The following is a 24,531-nucleotide window of genomic DNA, read 5'->3' as shown; positions in this document are numbered from 1 at the left end:
CATTATAAAAGATGTAATAGCAGAGCACTTGGAAAGCAGTGACAGGATCGGACAAAGTCAACATGGATTTACAAAAGGTAAATCATGCTTGACTAATCTACTGGAATTTCTTGAGGATGTAACTGGTAAAATAGATAAGGGAGAACCAGTGGATGTGGTGTATTTGGACTTTCAGAAGGCTTTCGATAATGTCCCGCATAAGAGAATAGCGTGCAAAATTAAGGCACATGGGATTGGGGGCAAGGTATTGACTTGGATAGAGAACTGGTTGGCGGACAAAAAGCAAAGAGTTGGAATAAACGGGTCGTTTTCCGAGTGGCAGGCAGTAACTAGTGGGGTACCGCAAGGATCGGTCCTAGGGCCCCAGCTGTTCACAATATATATTAATGATCTGGACGAGGGAATTGGATGTAATATCTCCAAATTTGCAGACGACACAAAGCTGGGTGGGAGGGTATGCTGTGAGGAGGATGTCGTGAAACTCCAGTACAATTTGGACAGGTTGGGTGATTGGGCAGAAACATGGCAAATGCACTATAATGTGGATAAACGTGAGGTTATCCACTTTGGTGGCAAAAACAGGAAGGCAGATTATTATTTGAATGGCAATAGATTGGGAGAAGGGGAAGTGCAAAAGACCTGGGTGTTCTTGTGCACCAGTCGCTGAACGTAAGCATGCAGGTGCAGCAGGTGGTTAAGAAGGCCAATGGTATGTTGGCCTTCGTAGCAAGAGGGTTCGAGTACAGGAACAAGGATGTCTTGCTACAGTTGTACAGGGCCTTGGTGAGACCGCACCTTGAGTATTGTGTGCAGTTTTGGTCGCCTTACCTGAGGAAGGACGTTCTTGCCATGGAAGGAGTGCAGCGAAAATTCACCAGGCTGATACCTGGGATGGCAGGAATGACGTATGAGGAGAGATTGTGTCGATTGGGCTTATACTCACTGGAGTTTAGAAGATTGAGAGGGGATCTCATCGAAACCTCTAAAATTCTGTCAGGCCTGGACAAACTAGCTGCAGGAAGGATGTTTCTGATGGCCGGGGAGTCCAGAACCAGGGGTCATAGTCTAAGGATAAGGGGTAAGCCATTTAGGACTGAAATGAGGAGGAATTTCTTCACCCAGAGAGTGGTGAACCTGTGGAATTCTCTGCCACAGAGGGCGGTGGAGGCCAGTTCATTAAATATATTCAAGAAAGAGTTGGATATATTTCTTAAGGCTAAAGGGATCAAGGGATATGGGGAGAAGGCAGGGACAGGGTACTGAATTTGGATGATCAGCCATGATCTCATTGAATGGCGGAGCAGGCTCGAAGGGCCGAATGGCCTACTCCTGCTCCTATCTTCTATGTTTCTATGTTTCTATCAGATCATTAGAAGAGAAAATCTATGGCATTTTTTTTAAACAGCAGATAGATTCTTAAATTCTGCGGAGGTGCAGTGTCAGTTTCCCATCCACTAGAGGTCAGCTGTGTTCTTTACGTGATTCAGAAGTGAGGCCATTTTAGCTCATCCATCCAGAAAAGAAACCTGTACTTTGACTTCCTCACAGTATCCAACTGCGAAATAGAGGAATCCAAGGTTTTTGTCTCCACTATCCTACCCAGGAGACTATTCTAAGTGTTGAGCATTCTTTGCATGAAGAGGTTCTTCCCAATGCCTGTCCTAAATTGCATTTTCACCAGATTCAGCCAGTATTCTAAACCTAGATTTTTCATTATGGGTGTCGTTTACAAATGATTAGAAACAGATTTTGCACTGAAACATATGGCAATGTGCTACTTGCACCCTATTTTCCGAGGTCAGGTTATTCTCGCAATTATACATAGCTTCAGCTGAAACTCAACCTGAGAGGGGAAGAAGCTAAGAAGAATCAGGCAACAGAAACCCTAGTTGCAAACTTGAGACTGCAGGCAAATGATGGAGCAACTTAGAAAAAGAAAGAACTTGCATTTATATTCCGTCTTTCACAACCTCAGGACATCCCAAAGTGCTTTACAACCAATGAAGTACTTTTGAAGTGTAGTCACTGTTGTAATGTAAGAAACGCAGCAGCTAATTTATACACAGCAAGCTCCCACATTGTGATAAATGATCAGATCATCCGTTTTTAAGCATTGGTTGAAGGATTAATGTTGGCCAGGACACCAGGAGAACTCCCCAACTCTATTTTGAATAGTGCCATGGGATCTTTTACATCCACCTGAGAGGGCTTTGGTTTAATGCCTCATCCAAAAAATGGCATTGCAGCGCTCCCTCAGTGCTGCACTGGAGTGTCAGCTTAGATTATGCTTAAGTCTCTGGAGTGGGACTTCAACCCACAACCTTCTGCCTTAGAGGTGAGAGTGCTACCATTGAACCAAGGCTAACACATGGCTGACAGCCTGGCACCCAGCCCTCTGCTTGGTGGCTACTGAGGTGGGGGTGGTGCTGCACGAGATAGCTGCAAGGAGGGTTGCCCTCTGTTACTTCATGGCAACCACCCCATGGGCCACCATTGCAGCATGCCTGCAAGAAGATGGAGTCAAATTTCAGGTCTCAGTTGGCCATCACTGGATGTGCCAGCCCGATGCTGCAGGGCAGTTGCAGGTATCCTTGCAACACCTAGAACAGCTAGGCATCTGCCTCTCTAATGACCGTGGGGAACTGTGAAGACAGTTTCCTATAGTCATTGACAGGGTCATATGCCAATACCTGCCAATATGAATGGTAGTATCTTAGGGTGCAGCCAATACACTGGCTGTTAATCACCCTGGCGTGCCTTTGTTCATGCAGTGCTACTGAAAGTATGCTATACTGTCATTCAGGGGCATCCATGGGATCATTCAATGTCACAGTTACTCAAGCATTCCCGTATCTTAGTCTTAATGCTACTGTCTGGTCAGCTTTTCCAGATTCCTTTGGGACTAGAACCCTCTGCTTGCACTCAGCGTCAGTCAAAACAAGGTCTGTTCACCTCTCTGTTGATGCGGGCGTTCAGGTGTTGGCAGGTGGGCAGAGCGCACCTCTTGTGTGCAGCCTTTCCCACCCAGCATCCCTCTATTGGCCTTCTTCTTCCAAACACCTCAGACAGGGGAATTCCCATTGGGAAACCAATTGGTGCAATTAATGGTTCATTCCTTCTCTCTCTTTCTCTCCCTTCCTTCGCTGTCTGTTGCTCCCCTTGTCTCTCTCTCCTCCTTCCCTCCTCTCTCTTTCAACTCCTACCCTTCCCTTCTGAATCTCTGGTCTCCTTCCATTCTAGTTCTCTCTACTTCCTTCGATCTCCTTTTTCATTTACACACTCCATCCTGTTTCTGGTTCACGTTGTCTCCTCCCTTTGCTGGTTTATTGTTTCTTCATTCCTTTTCTGGTCCTCTCTCTCACCTTTTCCTGGTTCTGTCTCTCACTCCTTTTCTGGTTCTCGTTCTCGCCCTCTCTTTCTCCCTCTTTCTCCCTCATTTTTCTGGTCCGCTCTCTCTCTTTCATGGTCATCTCTCTCTCATCCACCATGTTCTCTAGCTCTCTCTCCCCCCCCCCCCTTTTCTGGTCTCTCTCTCTCTGTCGCCCTACTTTATATGGTTATCGCTCTCCTTTTTCTGGTTCCCTTTCTTTTCCTTCTTTTTTGAATCTTTCCCTCTCTCTGTCCTTTTTCTCATTTGCTCTTTCTCCCTCCTTTTACTCATTTGCTTTCTCTCTCCCTCCTTTTACCCATTCGCTCTCTCTCCCTCCTTTTTCTCATTCTCCCTCCTTTTTCTCGTTCTCTCTCCCTCCTTTTTCTAGTTTCTCTCTCTCTCCTCATTTTTTTGGTTCTCACTCAGTTCCTTGTAAAGTTAATTGGCTGGCCATCAGATCCAGCAGCTTTTCCGGACTAGAGGATTTTTAATTGCCTCTTGGATGTCCTTTGCTGAGACTGGGGAGCCCGGGGACTGCACCCTGTCCTGAGAAAGTTGGGAAAGGGCAAGGTGATACATTGCCTGGGCAATGGTTTGGGACTCTGCGATGTACAGCATGGCTTAACAGTCAGTAAACTCCTTGTTGATCTTACCAGGGTCTGGGTCTAACTTCTGTTCATGAGAAATGGGGAAGGTGTTCAGCACAGTTGCAGTGTGTATACTAACAGCTTCTCTGGTTAGTCCAGTCCCCCTGTTCCTAATACTTTACGACGGGGTATCAGGAGTTTTATTCCACTCTGCAGATTGCTCAGTTCACTTCTGGTCTGTAACAGGACCCCTCATTGCTCACCGATTGCTATCTTTGGTATCTTTTGTGTTGGGCTTCCAGCTCCATTTCTCTCTGCTCCAGCCCTCTTTGGTTTTGCAGTCTTCTACACTTCTTGGCAGAGGCAGAGGAGAAGACTAAACTATGGCCACTCGGAGCTGCCTAGATGGTTTCCCAGAATAAACATTGGGGAAGTATCAGGTCCTCCATTATCGAATATGCAGTGGGCAAGCTGGACCCTCAGAGAGGGCAGGAGCTCCAAGGAGCCTGTTTGTAATTGTCGAGGCTCCCTGGCAACATGTAAACTAATGAAACCGTCACTGCCTGGTGTGAGGTTGCATTCTTCCTATGAAGAGGAAACCTCCTCACAAGAATTATCTGTGGGATATATATCCCAGTTGGAATGGATAATTTTGTTTTTTCATTCTCGGAATGTGGGCGTCACAAGGCCAGCATTTATTGCCCATCCCTAATTGCCCTTGAGAAGGTGGTGGTGAGCCGCCTTCTTGAACTGCTGCAGTCCGTGTGGTGAAGGTACTCTCACAGTGCTGTTAGGGAGGGAGTTCCAGGATTTTGACCCAGTGACGATGAAGGATTGGCGATATATTTCCAAGTCAGGATGGTGTGTGACTTGGAGGGGAACTTGGAGATGGTGGTGTTCCCATGCGCCTGCTGCCCTTGTCCTTCTTGGTAGTGGTGTTTGCAGGTACTTGCGGAATGAACTCCAAGATCAAATTGAATTACAAAGCAGTGAATGAGTTTAAAAATGAATGCAAATTTATGTTGAAGTGTGGAAAGTTCTGCACTGTGGACCTGCTTCCACGAGGGGCTATGCTGGCACTGCCCCAAGCTCACTCCAGTTAGCAGAGAGACAGGGCTTTTGGGCATCAGTTTGATCTGGACTCCAATGCAGCTCCCAGAGCTGAAAGGTCAGTGTGCAACCTCCATTCACCACCACATCTCCAAAGTGACCCTGAACCGATGTGGTCTGATGTTTAAAGTGAGACATGCTCTAGTTCACCCTCCAGCCCCCCTCAATTTTCATACCTCCATAAACTCTCCGCTGGACCGTACACACTGCCGGAAACAAAGCAGGAAGTTCTCTTCCGTTGGAAGTATCTGGGCCAGCTGCAAGAGAACAGGGCGAGTGTTATTATTTCCTTCTGCCACAGGCTTCCTGCAGTCTTCCCCCAAGCACCTTCCCCTGCTGATAGGACAGGAAGCAGAGGCCTAGTGACTATTGCCAGGCTTTCACAGCTGACCTCGGAGAGGTGCCCGAGAGTGCTCGAGGTGCTTGCGGCTGTGATATTCCCAACCCAGCATGGCCGGGATTGGTATTCAGGACAAGGAGAATGCTGGGTGTGAGCCGATGTCACTGCAGTGTGACAGAGCTCCAACACATTACCTATTCAAGTCCCCAACAACAGGCTTGTTTTTTATATATGTAAAAGCAGACAAGATCTTTTTCTTTCTTCTAATTTCTCTTGTAGACGCCAGTTGGGGTAAAGTTCCACGCTGAGTGTCACAGGCTGTTTGACTACTGGGGGCATCACGGCCGAGCCCATTCCCATCTTCAGGCAACATTGCATATTTCCAGCAGGGATAACTGAGGCCAATTAGAGGTCCTTTCCCCTCCTCACCACTGCACGGGCTGAGACCAGCCCCCTCAGCACAGACTGGGGTTGGAACCTGGGGGCCTTCCCAATGATGTGTCCCAGCACCATAGCGGCAGGAAACTTTACCCACCGGGGTTCACACACTGCAAACAGGCACTTCACATTCAGATGATCACCGGGGGTGGTGGGGGGCAGCTGTTATGTGAGTTGAAGGGCCGTACACACACCGCAAGAATTCAGTCACACAGTGATACAGACAAACCTACCTCAGCAATCTCAATCCTGCCATCTGCATTCTTGTCGTATTTTGCCATAAATTCCTTCATCTGTATTTCCTGTTGTTATGAAACAAAATAGACACACTAAGTATATCGTACAGTCACGGTGAATAGAAACGTTTGCCCAATTGTGGGTGATTCCATCTATGTCAGATCATTCATTTGTCCCAGTATAATTTCCTGTAAAATAGGCGATCCATGATGTCACAGCACCTTGCGCACGCACGAGATACTCACACACACCCAAACACACACCCAAACACACACCACACACCCAAACACACACCCAAACACACACCCCACTACACCACACACCCAAATACATTCCCCACACACACCCCACACACACACCCCACACATATCCCCACACACCCAACCACAAACCTCCACACACACACTCCACACACCACATACACCCACACACACAGCCCCCACACACCCCACCCCCACACACCCCCCACAATCACACACTTCACACCCCCCACACACATCCCACACACACCCCACACACACACACACTTCACACACACCCCCACACACATCCCACACACACCCCACACACACCCCACACACACACCACACACACACACACCCCACACACACCCCACACACACACCACACACACACCCCACACACACACCACACACACACACACCCCACACACACCCCACACACACACCACACACACACACACCCCACACACACTCCACACACACACTGCACACACACACCCCACACACACGCCCCACACACCCACCACACACACGCCCCACACACACAACCTGTTAAGTCTGTGTGTTATATTGCGAATTACTACACAGACCACAAGAGTAAACTTTAACAGGACTTTACTGGTTGAAGGTCAGGGCGGATCTGCCCAATAACTCATTACACAGCACTTATATACCGGTGTGGTCACCACCGGTATTACAGTATACAGCAGCCAAGATAAAGTAGTGCAACACCTAAAATAGTTCTCTTAAAGGTGGACGGTTACATACAATAGTTCTCTTAAAGGTAGAATGGTTACATACACTACAATCCTCCCTTTTTAGCTTACAATATACCTATTCCCCATTAAACATAACATCATAACATATATCCAACTTCAAGTAAAAACAGTTCACAGATGTAGTCTCTGCGGGAAACAGTTCACAGATTCAGTCTCTGCGGAAAACAGTTCACAGATTCAGTCTCTGCGGAGGCGCCTCCTGCGCTTCCTGACTTGGTCCGGACAACGCCTCGGTGGTGTAGCAGTTCCCGGTGGTGTAGTCGGTTCACGTTGCTGGGGTGACTCATCCAATAGTCCTTCACTGGACTTAACAGCTTGAACTTTCGTAACTTCTGAACCAGCATTGCTGACTTCTAAAAGCTTGAGTACCTTGGGAAGTTTTTCTACTTCCAAACTGATTTGACTCAGTTCAGAGGGACCACGTGCGTGACCTGGTAGAGGTGATAATGGTTCAGATGGGTCATCTTCTTCTGCTTCGTCTTTTCCTTTCCTGCTTCTTGGAGACTCTCTGGGCTCCACTGCCAGCCGCATGCACAGTTCCTCCTCCTCTTCCTCCTGTTGCCGTAGTCGCGCCACCATCCCCCGGTGTTTCTTAGACTTTTCGTGATTCTTCATGGTTTTTGCACTTTGGAAGATTTCCCCACAAGCTGGGCAGAACAGGTCATCGTTATATTCGGTGTCGTCCAACAGGTCATGGTAATAATCGGTGTCGTCCTGAGCTAGGCCAGCGAGAGGGTCTTCTATTTCCTCCATGCCCAGCTGGACGTTAGCCAGCTTTTGTTCCAAATCCAGACATCTCTCCTGAAGAGACTTCTTCATGTGTTCAGCTTCATCCAGCTTTTTCTGGGCTTCCTGCAAGTCTTTTACTAATGACCTCATTCGTGATTTCAATACTTCAACTTCATTCGGAGATTGATTGATCGTACTATTCAATCCCTCTACTGGAGCAGCTGTTTCAGCATTCTGTTGTTCTACATTGACGTGAGTCAGCGTACTTTTGGCATCCAAGGGCTGCTCTGCTGCAATCTTCTCAGTCTGTGTTGCAACCTCAGCTATTTCAATAACTTCTGAGAGCTCCGAACCCCTTTCCTTTGAAGATTGAAGCTCGTGTTCAAGTTTTTCCCATTTCAGAGTCTTGTCCCTCAGCATATGAAGGAGTTGGCTGACCGTTAACTCTTCTGACATCAGACGTTTCCCAGTATCGTCGTCATGTGTTTTTGACGTATAAGCTGCAGGGCTGTTTGTAACCTTGCACTGGGGCTCCTTTGCTGCTTTTAATTCGCCATCATCCGCAGCCTCCACCATTCGAATTTCAACAAATGAATCGTCCGGTGATGCTGCACCCAACTTCAGTAGGAGCTCGGAATTCATGGCAACCAAATCAGCCTTTTCTGCCTGTAACCTGCTAACAAGCGCCTTCAGTTGCTGAACATCTTGCTCCACCAGATTAGAGCACGCACCTTCAGAAACCGAATCAGCTTTGATTCGTTTGGCCTCCTCGCGCAGACGGTTTGTGTGCTCCTGCTCCATTTTCTCCATCAGCTGCTTCTGTTGTCTTTCCAGATTCTCCCACTCTGTGTCAAAGAACTTTTTCGTTGCATTCATCTCTTGCTCAAGACGGCGAATCATTTGTTCTAATTGCTGTTGTAGTTTGAAATGGAGTTGAGTTCGAGCCCGGTGTTCCTCAGAAATGTGCATGTCTGTAGACTGGACAGACTCAGAATTCTCTGTCAAACTATGTTGTTGTTGTTCAGTGGAATTCTGTTCTGAAACTTTGTTCTCCTCTGAAGCATAAGCATTTATGCACTCCTTTGTTTTTCCAACATTAGTCTGCAAGTCCATTTTAGACTTGTCTTTTGCACATGGGCTGGTCTTACCATCATCAGTTCCAGAGTCTGAGCTGATTGTCTTCACCGAGTTCTCACTCTTTATGGCTTTTAGGAAGTGCCAGTCCATATTTATTTTCCTGATCCACTCCCGTCCCAGAAGTGGCGGACCTCCCTCAGGTAGTACATATAAGTCCATTCCTTGGTGTTCTTTGCCCTTGTGTCTCACCTTGACTTTTATCTTTCCGATGGGGTATACTCTTCGCCCCGTGCCTGTCTGCAATACAATCTTGGTATCTCTCAAGGGAATATGTGAGAATAGCCGCTTGTAGTCCCTTCGGTTTATGACTGTTAGGGCTGATCCTGTGTCCAATTCCATTTTCACTTGGACTCCGGCTATTTTGAGCGTGACCCAGATAGTTTGTAGGTCAGCTTCCTTACTCACATTGTAAATTCTCAGACTACCCAGTTCCTGGCTGTTGGAGTCTGAATCCGAATTCTGTTCATCCGAACTCTTCTCAGCCACCTTGTGTACCTTGCTGCACTTTTCCTGCGGTGACTTTTTTTTGTTGCTGGTCTTCTTTCCTGACCGGCATACTTTAGCTATGTGACCAAGCTTGCCACATTTTCTACATTCCTGGTTTTTAAACCAGCATTGGTTCTGATCATGTGTTGTCTTCCCACAACGATAACATTTCGTTGTACCCGAAGCCATTTGATCCACGCTGAGTACCGCTGCCTTCAGCTGTATTTCCGCAGTGCCTCTCGCTGCAGCTTCGTGCGATGCTGCAATAAGGACAGCCTTATCAAGTGTAAGATCATTCTCTTCAAGAAGTCGCTTTTGTGTTCCTTCCTTCGACAACCCGCACACGAACTTGTCTCTCAGTGCCTCTGTCAGATTTTCCCCAAACTGACAGTATTTCGCTAGTCTACGCAGTTCAACCAAGTACTCCGCGTTGCTTTCCTCTTTCAGTTGCGTTCTCGCATAAAATTTAAACCGTTCTGCTAACATCAGCTGTGTGGGGTGTGATAAAAATAATAACTTCCGGGAAGTTATGTCATCACTTCCTGTGAACTGTGAACTATGAACTATGAACTGTGTACATACCTCACTTCCTGTCATGTGTCACTTCCTGTTGGACTGGTATAAATACTGGTCTGTTCAGTATTGTAAGAGGCTTCTACCAGAGGCATGGTAAAGACCTCTCTTGTATATAGTGTGTTTATAAGTTACTTAAAGCTTACTTTAAAGTTACTTGATGGTAAGCCTCCTTTTTCTTACATCAATTTAAGTAACTTAGTATTTACACTCACGAATACTAGACCTTCGGACAAACTCGGAATTAAGGATCCAGGGAACCACCCATCATGGAGAAAATCCTTAGACCTATTCGTCTGGACTTGGACCCGAATGCACCAGCAGCTGGCAGGGTATGGAAGCATTGGTACCGTACTTTTGAGAATTTTCTGGATGAATGTGAAGCGGATGCTCCTGCTAGATTGAAGATACTTACCAATTATGTGACCCCAAAAGTGTTCGAATATGTTGATGAATGGGATAATTACGATGAGGTGATTCGGGCACTTAAGAAACTGTATGCCAAGACCCCAAATGAGGTCTATGCTAGACATCTACTGGCCACAGCCCGACAAGGGCCAGGGGAATCAATTGACGAATTCCTGCAAGAACTTCGCAGGCTCAGCGTAGATTGTAACTTTCAGGCAGCCTCAGCTGAGCTGTACCGCCAAGAAATGATTCGTGATGCTTTCATCTGCGGGATTGCCTCTCCATTTATACGCCAGCGTCTACTAGAAAGTAAAACACTTGAGCTACAAAAAGCTTTTGACCTAGCTTGTTCACTGGATTTGGCAAAGAGAAATGCAGACCTCTATCAGCTGCCCAGATCTCGATCTGCTGCTGTAGCTGCAACCAGACAATTCAAGCGGTCACAGGTGAACCCTATCATGGGGGAATCTAATTCTGATAATTCTGATGAAGAAGAGGAGGACGACCCCACTTTAGCAGCTTCTTGGCAATCTAGGAAGGAATGCTTCTTTTGTGGAGATGCTTTTCACCCTAGGAAAACCTGCCCTGCTCGCAATGCAATCTGCAGTTATTGCGGGAAAAAAGGACACTTTGCTAAAGTTTGCCTATCAAGGGCCTCTACGAGGGCCAATCCAGCTAAGGCCTACCGAACTGCCCCAATTAGGGCCTATCAAGATGCTCCAGCTAGGACCTATCAAGCTTCCTCTCGAGCTCTCTCCCGAAGAAGCACACCGAGAGTTTCAGCCACTCTCTGTGCAACGACACCAATTACAGCTGCTTGCCCACAGAACCTGTCTCATGCAGCCACAAAAATTTCAATTAAAGGGCATACCTTAGATGCCTTAATTGACTCAGGAAGTACTGATAGTTTCATTAAGGAACAGATTGTTGCGAAATTGAAACTACATGTCTTCCCATCGGACCAGGCAATTGCGATGGCCCAGTCATCACTTAATACCAGAATCTCCGGCTTTTGTGTTGTTGATATGACACTTCATGGTCGTATGTATCCCTCCACCCGACTTTCGGTGCTCAAGGACTTATGTAGTGATCTCCTCTTAGGACTGGACTTCCAAAAACAGCATAAGAAACTCACCATTGAGTTTGGTGGATCCAAACCCGGACTTACTATTTCTAATATACCGTCTAAATTACCATTTTGTGCATTATCAGCAGCTTCACTTGATGAACCCTCATTATTTGCCAGTATTCCGCCTCAATGCCAACCGATAATAACGAAATCGCGGCGCTTTAATCAGGAAGACCAATCTTTTATTGCGGCTGAAATCTCTCGACTTCTAGCAGAGGATATCATTGAACCATGTTCGTCGCCCTGGCGGGCTCAAGTCGTCATTGTCAAGAACCCTCTAAAACCTCACAAACAGCGACTATGCATCGATTATTCGCAAACCATCAATCAATATACCGACTTGGACGCCTACCCATTGCCACGCATTGATGATATGGTTAATAAACTGGCCGAATACAAAGTGTTCTCAACTTACGATTTAAAAAGTGCCTATCATCAGTTACCCTTGAAGGTCTCAGATAAGCAGTACACAGCCTTTGAGGCTAATGGACGGCTGTACCAATTTCGTCGCCTCCCATTCGGGGTTACTAATGGAGTGGCTGTCTTTCAACGGGCAATGGATGGCCTGGTTAAGCAGGAAAACCTAAGGGACACTTTTCCCTATCTTGATAACATTACCATTGCAGGTCACGATCAACAGGAACACGACTCCAACCTCCAAAAATTTCGGGACGCCCTCCATCGCCGTAATTTGACCCTGAATGAATCCAAATCTGTTGAGTCGCAACCGACCATCAACATCCTTGGCTACTGCGTAGGCAATGGTATCATTCAGCCAGACCCAGAAAGACTTCGCCCGCTCCAAGAGCTCCCGTCACCTAAGAATCCGGCTTCTTTACGTCGGGCTCTCGGTCTGTTTGCATACTACGCTAAATGGATTCCTCATTTTTCGGACAAAATCCAACCCTTGCTGCATGCTAGATCATTTCCACTGGGAACAGCGGCTGTTGCAGCCTTTAACCTTCTCAAAAAACAGTTGGAGAAAGCGGCTCTTCACTCCATTGATGAGAATCTCCCTTTCGTGGTTGAATGTGATGCCTCGGAGGTGGCGATCTCGGCTACTCTGAATCAGGAAGGTCGTCCTGTAGCATTTATGTCCAGGACCTTACAAGGTGCCGAGCTACATTATCCTCCGGTTGAGAAAGAAGCCACAGCCATCATAGAAGCAGTACGGAAGTGGAACCATTTTCTAGCTCGCCAGCACTTTACATTGATCACGGACCAACGATCAGTCGCCTTCATGCTCGATAATCGAAAGCGAACCAAAATTAAGAATAATAAAATACAACTTTGGAGGATGGAACTGGCCTCTTTTGGTTATACCATTCTCTATCGGCCTGGCAAGGAGAATGTGGCCCCGGACACCCTCACACGGGCATTCTGCTCCACTATGTCATCCTCCACTCTCATGGATGTCCACAATGGTTTGTGTCATCCTGGCGTTACGCGCATGCTACATTTCGTACGATCACGGAATCTCCCTTTTTCCACTGGAGATGTAAAGAAAATATGCTCAGAATGCCGGCTTTGTGCGGAATTAAAACCTCAGTTCTTCCGCCCCTCAGATGGTATACTCATACATGCAACCCAACCGATGCAACGACTTAGCATCGATTTTAAGGGCCCAGTGCCCTCTTCAACTCGGAACACATATTTGCTCACCATGATCGACGAATATTCACGTTTTCCGTTTGCCTTCCCCTGCTCCAATATGCTGGCGTCCACAGTAATCTGCTGCCTTGAGCAGGTATTTTCTCTCTGTGGCATGCCGGCTTATATTCACTCAGATCGGGGTCCATCCTTTATGTCGAGGGAACTCAAGGACTACCTCTCAGAACGGGGAATTGCAACAAGCAAAACAACACCATACCATCCCATCGGAAATGGGCAGGTAGAGAGGTATAACGGTATCATCTGGAATTCCGTACGTCTCGCTTTAAGATCTCGGGGCCTACCAGACCAGCAATGGGAAACAGTGCTTCCGGATGCATTACACTCTATACGGTCCCTGCTTTCTACAGCCACAAATACTACACCTCATGAGCGGTTCTTTGGATTCCAGCGTCGCTCATCTCATGGGACATCACTCCCGTCATGGCTAACTACTCCTGGACCTGTATTACTCCGAAGGTACGTTCGGACGTCTAAAAATGACCCTCTTGTAGACGAGGTCGAACTAACCGATGCCAACCCCACCTATGCAAACATACGATATTCCGACGGCCGAGAATCTACCGTATCATTACGGGATCTGGCTCCCTGCCCACCAGGACCTAGTGGGACATCGGGTGATGGCATTTCACCAGGAAACTCTTGGGACCTATCGGGTACCCCTCTCCAGGATCCTGATCGGACACCAACTAGCTTGGTGCCGGTAGAACCCCGTGCTCAAGGTTGCGACCCTCCCAGTACCATGCATGAAAGTACTGGTCTGCCACAGACCAGCTCTGCACCTCCCTCTGAACAGAGGCAGTCTGACTTTGAACCTATTGGGGCTCGTACTCGAAGCCATGATCTCCCCGACCCTTCACAGGGCAATCCAGGCCACACGGACTCTGACCAATGGCCAACCGCATGTAAGCGGACCAGCGACCCTCTACGACGGGAATCCAAACGGGTGCGACTCTTCCTTGTTCGGCGGCTGCGGACCAAAAGGTAGACCACAGCCTCCTAAACCTGCAGGAGGGAAGAATGTGATAAAAATAATAACTTCCGGGAAGTTATGTCATCACTTCCTGTGAACTGTGAACTATGAACTATGAACTGTGTACATACCTCACTTCCTGTCATGTGTCACTTCCTGTTGGACTGGTATAAATACTGGTCTGTTCAGTATTGTAAGAGGCTTCTACCAGAGGCATGGTAAAGACCTCTCTTGTATATAGTGTGTTTATAAGTTACTTAAAGCTTACTTTAAAGTTACTTGATGGTAAGCCTCCTTTTTCTTACATCATGGGGTTCAAATGATCCTTCAGGACAGCAACAATATTAGCGAAAGTCTGATCCGCCGGTTTAGCTGGTGATAGAAGATGCTTCAATAGCCCGTATGTCTTCGCACCCATTGAGTTTAGTAAGGTTAGAGCTTTATCATCATTTGCTATTTTATTGGCCTTACAATATATCTCGATGCGTTCTACATACGTGGCCCAATCTTCCACATCGGAATCGAAATCGTTGATGTTACCACGCTTAGGCATCTTCACAATCTTTCTGAGAAACAACAACGAAATTTTTCTTTAACTTTTTTTTTCAAAAATGGTGGTTTCCCGCGCTTATCTTCTTCCCCGCCTCCGAGAATGGCGGTTTCCCACGCTTGTCTTCTTCCCCGCCTAACTGGCGGCTTCCCGCGTTTCTTCCTCTGGCGGGAGGGGTAAGCTTTGCCCTCGGGCGACGACCGCTGGCTTTCGGGGTTCGCAGCCTGCGTGCCGGCTTCAGTTTATTCTGAAGCGCGAGAACAGCTGATTGCGTTCCTTGTTCCCTTTCTCGACAGGGGCAACCGGGCGCTGGGGACAACCAGTTGGTGGCGGACAGTTCCAGCTCTTGGTCCTTTACGGAAAGCTGCTGTAAGCCGCTGGGCGGAAATTTCGCTCGGTCTCCCTCGCTCGGTCCCGTTCCCCCCTCGCTCGGACTCTGTCTCTCCCGCTCGCTCGGTCTCCCTCGCTCTCCCGCTCGCTCGGGCTCTGTCTCTCCCGCTCGCTCGGGCTCTGCCTCTCCCTCAGCGGTTTTCAATCTTGCCTCCCAGCCCTCTCGCAGTCCGATCCTTTCCTCCCCCGGCTGCGGCTGAGTTCTCCGCGGTTTTATTTTTATTTTATTTTTTTTATTACCTCCCGCGCCTTACGATCCCGGTCGCAGCGCCTCGCGGCCTCGGTAGCTGCCCGGCCTTTTTCACCGGTCGCGGTCGAGCTGTCTCACGACGCTGTTGCGTCTCCCAGCCCGCTTGTAGCCCGGTCTCTCACACCGGCTGCGTTCCCGCTTGTAGCCCGGTCTCTCACACCGGCTGCGTTCCCGCTTGTAGCCCGGTCTCTCACACCGGCTGCGTTCCCGCTTGTACCACGGCTTCCGTGCCCTACGCTGCCCCAGTCTCAGCGCCTCTGGCCCCGACTTCTGTCCGGCTCCTTTCCCCGGCCGTGGTCGAGTTCACCGCCCTTATATCCTCCGTTTCTTTTTATTTTCTCCCCTAATCACAGTCAACGTGGCCGACTTGCTTCTCGTCGCTGATCGGCTCACTCACCACCGTGATAGAAGGGACGATCACTGCCTGTTGCTGATGGAAGGCTTCGTGTCAGAATTCTTCCTTCTTCCTTGCTCTGCAGACTCGAGTCCTCTCTCAGCAGAATGACGAGGGCGGATGCCTCTTCTCGACGCTCGTTAACTGCTTCGGATGTATCTCTGCCGCAGGGTAAGATCGAACTCGTCGCCACTGTGTGTTATATTGCGAATTACTACACAGACCACAAGAGTAAACTTTAACAGGACTTTACTGGTTGAAGGTCAGGGCAGATCTGCCCAATAACTCATTACACAGCACTTATATACCGGTGTGGTCACCACCGGTATTACAGTATACAGCAGCCAAGATAAAGTCGTGCAACACCTAAAATAGTTCTCTTAAAGTTGGACGGTTACATACAATAGTTCTCTTAAAGGTAGAACGGTTACATACACTACACAACCCACAAACACAACCCACACACAATCCCCACACATACCACACTCACCCCCACACACACACCCCACACGCACACCCCACTCAACCCAAACACACACACCCCACACACGCAACCCACACAAACACCCCACACACACCCCAAACACACCCCCCACACACACACGCACACAGACGCCACACACACTCCACACACGCAACCCACACAAACACCCCACACGCAACCCACACACCCCACACACACCCCAGCCACACACACACACGCACACACACACCCCACACACACACACGCACACAGATGCCACACACACTCCACACACGCAACCCACACAAACACCCCACATGCAACCCACGCACACCCCACACACACCCCAGCCACACACACCCACACACATACACCTCACACATGCCCCATACACGCTCCTCACACAACCCACACGCACACCCCACACTCATGCACCGCATACACAACCCATACACACACACTCCACACACAGACATCCCACACACACCCCACACACACACCACTCACCCCTCCCGGAACACACTCCCGGAACACACACCCCACACACACACCGAACACACACACCCCAAACACCACCCCCACACACAACCCTCGCACACACCCCACACACCCACCACACACACACCCCACACACACCCACACACACGCCCCACACACACGCCCCACACACATACACCTCACACACTCCCCATAAACGCTCCTCACACACCCCACACACACACCCCACAACCCCCCACACACAGGCACCCCACAGACACATAACGCACACACACGCACCCCACACACACACCTCACACACGCACCCCACAGACCCCACACACGCAACCCACACACACCCCACACACCCCACACACACCCCACACACACTCCCCACACACACATGCACACACACAACCCACACACACCCCACACACACGCACCCCACACACACACCCACACCCCACATACCCCACACGCACACCACACGCAACCCACACACACCCCACACACGCAACCCACACAAACACCCCACATACGCCCCACACACATACCCCCCACACACATGCCACACACACGCCCCACACACACAACACACACAACCCACACACACCCCACACACACACACGCACACACAACCCACACACACCCCACACACCCCACACACAACCCACACACACCCCACACTCACGCACCCCACACACACCCCACACACACACCACTCACCCCTCCCGGAACACACTCCCGGAACACACACCCCACACACACACCGAACACACACACCCCAAACACCACCCCCACACACAACCCTCGCACACACCCCACACACCCACCACACACACGCCCCACACACACCCACACACACGCCCCACACACACGCCCCACACACATACACCTCACACACTCTCCATAAACGCTCCTCACACACCCCACACACACACCCCACAACCCCCCACACACAGGCACCCCAGACACATAACGCACACACACGCACCCCACACACACACCTCACACACGCACCCCACAGACCCCACACACGCAACCCACACACACCCCACACACACCCCACACACTCCCCACACACACATGCACACACACAACCCACACACACCCCACACACACGCACCCCACACACACACACCCACACACCCCACATACCCCACACGCACACCACACACGCAACCCACACACACCCCACACACGCAACCCACACAAACACCCCACATATGCCCCACACACATACCCCCCACACATGCCACACACACGCCCCACACACACAACACACACAACCCACACACACCCCACACACACACGCACACACAACCCACACACCCCACACACAACCCACACACACCCCACACTCACGCACCCCACACACACCCCACACAGACCACACACACACACCCCACACACACCCCACACACACACACACCCACACACCACACACACACCACACACGCAGCCCACACACGCAGCCCACACACGCACCCCACGCACTCCCCACACACACACCCCCACACACACACCACACACACACCCCACACACTCCACACACACACTGTACACACACACCCCACACACACAACCCACACACAATCCCCACACGCACCCCACTCACCCCCACACACACCCCACACACACACCCCACTCAACCCAAACACACACACCACACACACGCAACACACACAAACACCCCACACACACCAGAAAGACAACCCACACACACGCCCCACACGCAACTCACACAAACACCCCACACACACCAGAAAGACAACCCACACACACGCCCCACACACGCAACTCACACAAACACCCCACACACACCAGAAAGACAACCCACACACACGCCCCACACACGCAACTCACACAAACACCCCACACACACACCACACACACCCCAAACACACACACGCACACAGACGCCACACACACTCCACACACGCAACCCACACAAACACCCCACACACGCAACCCACACACGCACCCCACACACACACACACACACCCCACACACACACCCCACACACACCCCAGCCACACACACCCACACACATACACCTCACACATGCCCCATGCACGCTCCTCACACACCCCACACACACACCCCACACTCACGCACCCCACACACAACCCACACACACACACTCCACACACAGACATGCCATACACACCCCACACACACACCACTCACCCCTCCCGGAACACACTCCCGGAACACACACCCCACACACACACCGAACACACACACCCCAAACACCACCCCCACAAACCCTCGCACACACCCCGCACACCCACCACACACACGCCCCACACACACCCCACACACACGCCCCACACACACGCCCCACACACATACACCTCACACACTCCCCATAAACGCTCCTCACACACACACCCCACAACCCCCCACACACAGGCACTCCACAGACACATAACGCACACACATGCACCCCACACACGCAACCCACACACACTCCCCACACACACACGCACACACAACCCACATACACCCCACGCCCCACACACACGCACCCCACATACCCCACACGCACCCTGTTAAGTATGTGTATTGTATTGAACAATTAACACAAAGACTTAAACGTATAACTCAAACAGGTCTTTACTGGTTGGAGGTAGGGACTATACGTAGGTCTTTACTTCATGCCCACAGGCGGGAACTGAGGGGAGATCAGTACCCACGGTACTATTTATACCCCTATGGCCAGGAGTGGTACTGCGTATCACTACGCCCTACAAGTAGTGCAGTCCTGTCCATAGGTTCAAAGTAGCACACATATTACATACACAACATTCCTCCCTTCCTAGCTTTACAGTCATCTCCCCATTTAACATAACGTAATAACATATATACATATATAACTTCAGGTTTACATAACAGAATAACATAGATACATAGATAACTTCATGTCAAAACAGATCACAGATTCAGTCTCTGCGGAAAACAGTTCACAGATTCAATCTCTGTGGTGTAGTCGGTTCACGTTGCTGGAGTGACTCATTCAATAGTCCTTCCATGGATTTAACAGTTTGAACTTCCGAACTGAATTGGCTCCGTTCGGAGGGACCACGTGTGTGATCTGGTAGAGGTAATAATGGTTCAGATGGGTCATCTTCTGTTTCGACTTTTCCTTTTCTGCTTCTTGGGGACTCTCTGGGCTCCACTGTCAGCTGCCAGCTGCATGCACAGTTCCTCCTTCTCTTCCTCCTTTTTCCGTAGTAGAGCCACCTTCTCCCGATGTTCCGTAAACTTTCGGTGCTCCTCCATGATTTCTGTATGGTGGGAGTCGAAGTTACAAGTTGGGCAGGACAGGACATAGTAATATTCGGTGTCGTCCAGATCTAGGCCAACTAGAGGGTCTTCTATTTCCTCCATACCCAGCTGGGCGTTAGCCAGCTTTTGTTCCAAGTCCAGACATCTTTCCTGAAGAGACTTCTTCATGCGTACCTCTTCATCCAGCTTTTTCTGGGCTTTCAGCAAGTCGTTTACTAATGACCTCATTTGAGATTTTACTACTTCAACTTCTTTTGGAGATTGATTGATCGGACTATTCAATCCCTCTACCGGAGCAGCTGTTTCAGCGGTCTGTTGTTCTACGTTGACGTGAGTCAGCGTACTTTTGGCATCCAAGGGCTGCTCTGTTGCAGTCATCTCAGTCTGTGTTGCCACCTCAGCTCTTCCAATAACCTTTGAGAGCTCCGAACCCCTTTCGTTTGAATATTGAAGTTCGTGTTCAAGTTTTTCCCATTTCAGAGTCCTGTCCTTCAGCATATGCAGGAGTTGGCTGACCGTTAACTCCTCTGACATCAGACGTTTTGTGTGCTCCTGCTCCATTTTCTCCATCAGCTGCTTCTGTTGTCTTCCCAGATTCTCCAACTCTATATCAAAGAACTCTTTCGTTGCATTCAACTCTTGCTCAAAACGGCGAAGCATTTGTTCTAATTGCTGTTGTAGTTTGAAATGGAGTTGAGTTCGAGCCCGGTGTCCCTCAGAAATGGGCACATCAGTAGACTTGCCAGACTCAGAATCCACAGTTAAACTATGTTGTTGTTGCTCAGTGGAATTCTGTGCTGAAACTTTGTCTTTTGCACCTGAGTTGGGCTTACCATCATCCGTTCCAGAGTCTGGGCCGACTATCTTCACCGAGTTCTCACTCGTTATTGTTTGTAGGAAATGCCAGTCCATATTCATTTTCCTAATCCACTCCCGTCCTAGTAGTGGAGAACCTCCTTCAGATATCACATATAAGTCCATTATTTGACTGTCTTCGCCCTTGTGGACCACTGCAACCTCTATTTTCCCGATGGGGTACACTCTTTGCCCCGTGTATGTTTTCAATATAATCCCCGTATCCTGTAGGGGAATATGTTGGAATAACTTTCCGTAATCTTTCTTATTTATGACCGTCAATGCCGATCCAGTGTCCAATTCCAGTTTTACTTGGACTCCTTCTATCTGAAGAGTGACCCAAATTGTCTGGAGGTCTGCACCCTTACCGGCGTTGAGTACTCTTAAGCTAGCCAGTTCATTACAGCTTAAGCTAGCCAGTTCATTACTGCTAGCGTCTGAATCGGACTCCTGTTCGGTCACCTTGTGTACCTTTGCGTATTTTCCTTGCGGTGACTTCTTGTTGCTGGTCTTCTTCCCTGACCTGCATACTCTAGCTATATGTCCAAGCCTACCACAAGTTCTACATTCTTGGTTTTTAAACCAACACTGGTTCTGATCATGCGTTGTCTTTCCACAACGATAACATTTGCCAGAACTCACACCCAATTTGTGTGCACTGAGCTCCGGTGACCGTAGCTGCATTACTGCCGTGCCTCTCGCTGCGGCTTCGTGTGCTGCTGCCATAGTGACCGCCTTCTCAAGTGTCAGCTCATTCTCCTCGAGCAGTCGCTTTTGTGTATCCTGTTTAAATAAACCACACACAAATTTGTCTCGTAGTGCATCTGTCAGTCCCGTTCCAAACTGGCAATATTTCGCTAATTTACGCAATTCCAGCAAATATTCAGCATTGCTTTCATGCTGTAGCTGCCTTCTGTCGTAAAATTTAAATCGTTCCGCTAGCATCAGCGGCGTGGGGTTTAGATGATCTTTCAGGACAGTAACAATCTCATCGAACGTCTTATCCGCCGGTTCATCTGGTGATAACAGGTGTTTCAATTGCCCGTATGTCTTCGCACCCATTAAATTTAATAATGTTAGAGCTTTATCTTGGTCACGAATTTTATTGGCCTTACAATAATTTTTTACTCTTTCAACATATATGGCCCAATCTTCGAGGTCACTATCAAAGGTGCTAATATTCCCGTGTTTAGGCATTGTAGATTTGCAATTTCTCAGATTTTATTTTGTTTACTTGTTATCAAAGATGGCGGCTTCCCGCTTTTGCTGTCGTCCTCCGCCCACAAAATGGCGGTTTTCCCGCGCTTGGCGGTCTTCACCCGTCCCCCGACGCCGTCTCCCTTCAGCCCCCGAGTGCGGCCCTTATCTTCGCCGCGATCGATAGCCCGCGCTGTGCACCGCGGCTCTCGCACCTTGAGCTTCTGCAGCCGCCGCGCCTTTCAGTCCGAGTGCGGCCCTTATCTTTGGTCCCGATCGCTGGCCCGCGCTGCGCCTCGCACTTGAAGCGGCTCCCGGCCTCTGGCTCACCCGCTCGCGCGGCTCTTGCTCGCTCCCTCCCGGGCTCTGGCTTACCCGCTCGCGCGTTTCACCGCGGCTCTTATCAGGGATTGCGATCGCCCTTATCTTCTCCAACTTCCCCAGCCCTGTCTTTGCAGCCAACGCTGCACGGCTTACCCCACCACCTAGGTTGAACAAGGAAACTGCAGAAAGACTTCTGTCAGTCGCTGGAAGCTGTCAGGATGGCTGCTGCACTCCAGTGCTCAGTCGCTGATGGAGGCTTCAGAGTCCTAAAGCCTGTCGCTTCTAGTGGGGTGGTGATGTTTGAAACCTCTTTTCAACTGCCGCAGGGTAAGAACCTGACTCGTCGCCAGTGTTAAGTATGTGTATTGTATTGAACAATTAACACAAAGACTTAAACGTATAACTCAAACAGGTCTTTACTGGTTGGAGGTAGGGACTATACGTAGGTCTTTACTTCATGCCCACAGGCGGGAACTGAGGGGAGATCAGTACCCACGGTACTATTTATACCCCTATGGCCAGGAGTGGTACTGCGTATCACTACGCCCTACAAGTAGTGCAGTCCTGTCCATAGGTTCAAAGTAGCACACATATTACATACACAACACACCCCACACACGCAACCCACACACACCCCACGCAACCCACAGATGCAACCCACACACATGCCCCACATACGCCCCACACACATACCCCCCACACACATGCCACACACACGCCCCACACACAACCCACACACACCCACACACACACACGCACACACACAACTCACATACACCCCACACACACCCCCCACACACACACACACAACCCACACTCACGCACCCCACACACCCCACACAGACCACGCACACACACCCCACACACACACCCACACACACCACACGCAGCCCACACACGCACCCCACACACGCACCCCACACACCCCCCCACACACACCACACACACCCCACACACACATACCCCACACACACCACACACACACGCACCCCACACACGTACCCCACACGCACCCCACACACACTCCCCACACACACACCCCACACACATACCCCACACCCCATACACATACCCCATACACACCACACACCACACACACACACATGCACCCCACACACGCACCCCACACACTCCCCACCCCCCCCACACACACCCCACATACACACACCCCACACACACACCCCACATACACACACCCCACACACCCCACATACACACACCCCACACACACCCCACATACACACACCCCACACACACCCCACTCACCCACACACACACACACCCCACACCCCCCCACACACAGCTCACACACACCCCACACCCATACCCCACACACACCCCACACACACATACACCACACACGCACCCCACACACGCACCCCACACACGCACCCCACACACACTCCCCACACACACACCCCACACACATACCCCACACACCCCACATACACATACCCCACACACCCCAAACACACACACCCCACACACACCCCTCACGCGCACGCCACACACACACCCAACACATACACCACACACACCCCACACACACACCCCACACACTGTGAGGGTGCCGGTTAGTTCCCTCAGTAACCCCTAGATGGCACCTTCACTTGTTTTTTCCCTTTGCTAATTGTTACTAGTTTCTCCTGTGTTTATTACTTAACTGCCTTTTATCAGGTTTATTGGTTTCACCTGTTTTTGCTTGTATTTAAGTTCTGTGGTTTCTTCCCTCTGTGCTCAGTCTTGACAAGCCATTTGCCTAGTGGTAGCTTGTCTTGAGCTCCTATGTTTGTAACTGTTTACCTGTGTGATTCTAGTAAAGTACTTTTATTTAAGACTGCATACCTGCTTCTCGCCTCATCTGTCTGCACTTGGGTCCAGAACCAGCCTCGCCCTGACAGCAAGACTGAGCCAGTATGGACCCAGCAGTGATGGAGGAATTTCGTTCTATTCTCTCCCATCAAGGTGCTTTCCTCGGCCGCCTTGAGCAACTTCTCCGAAACATTTCAGATAAGGTAAATACGTGGACTCATACCATTCAACACCCAGCCGCTGTGGCTTCTGCTCAGGATGTTCCTCCTCAGTCAGTTCCTTTGGGTGCTACCCCACCGGTCGCTGAGCTCCAGACTCA

The 24,531-nt window shown here is 49.8% G+C and overlaps 1 protein-coding gene across 1 annotated transcript in view; it reads right to left on the bottom strand.

The window, feature by feature from the left end:
* LOC147116202 (calretinin-like) overlaps positions 1-24,531 on the bottom strand; it is a 400,230-nt gene that overhangs the window by 337,247 nt on the left and 38,452 nt on the right. The window contains exons 3-4 of the mRNA XM_085992021.1: positions 6,079-6,147; positions 5,244-5,324 (exon numbers count right to left, since the gene is read on the bottom strand). Of these exons, the coding sequence (XP_085848147.1) occupies positions 5,244-5,324; positions 6,079-6,147 (150 nt within the window). The remainder of the gene's footprint in view (positions 1-5,243; positions 5,325-6,078; positions 6,148-24,531) is intronic.

The sequence above is a fragment of the Somniosus microcephalus genome, chromosome 6 (genome assembly GCF_052327205.1).
Source record: "Somniosus microcephalus isolate GS21.2 chromosome 6, FLI_Smic_1.0, whole genome shotgun sequence".
NCBI lineage: Eukaryota > Metazoa > Chordata > Chondrichthyes > Squaliformes > Somniosidae > Somniosus > Somniosus microcephalus.
This window is presented reverse-complemented; position numbering and strand designations above follow the sequence as displayed.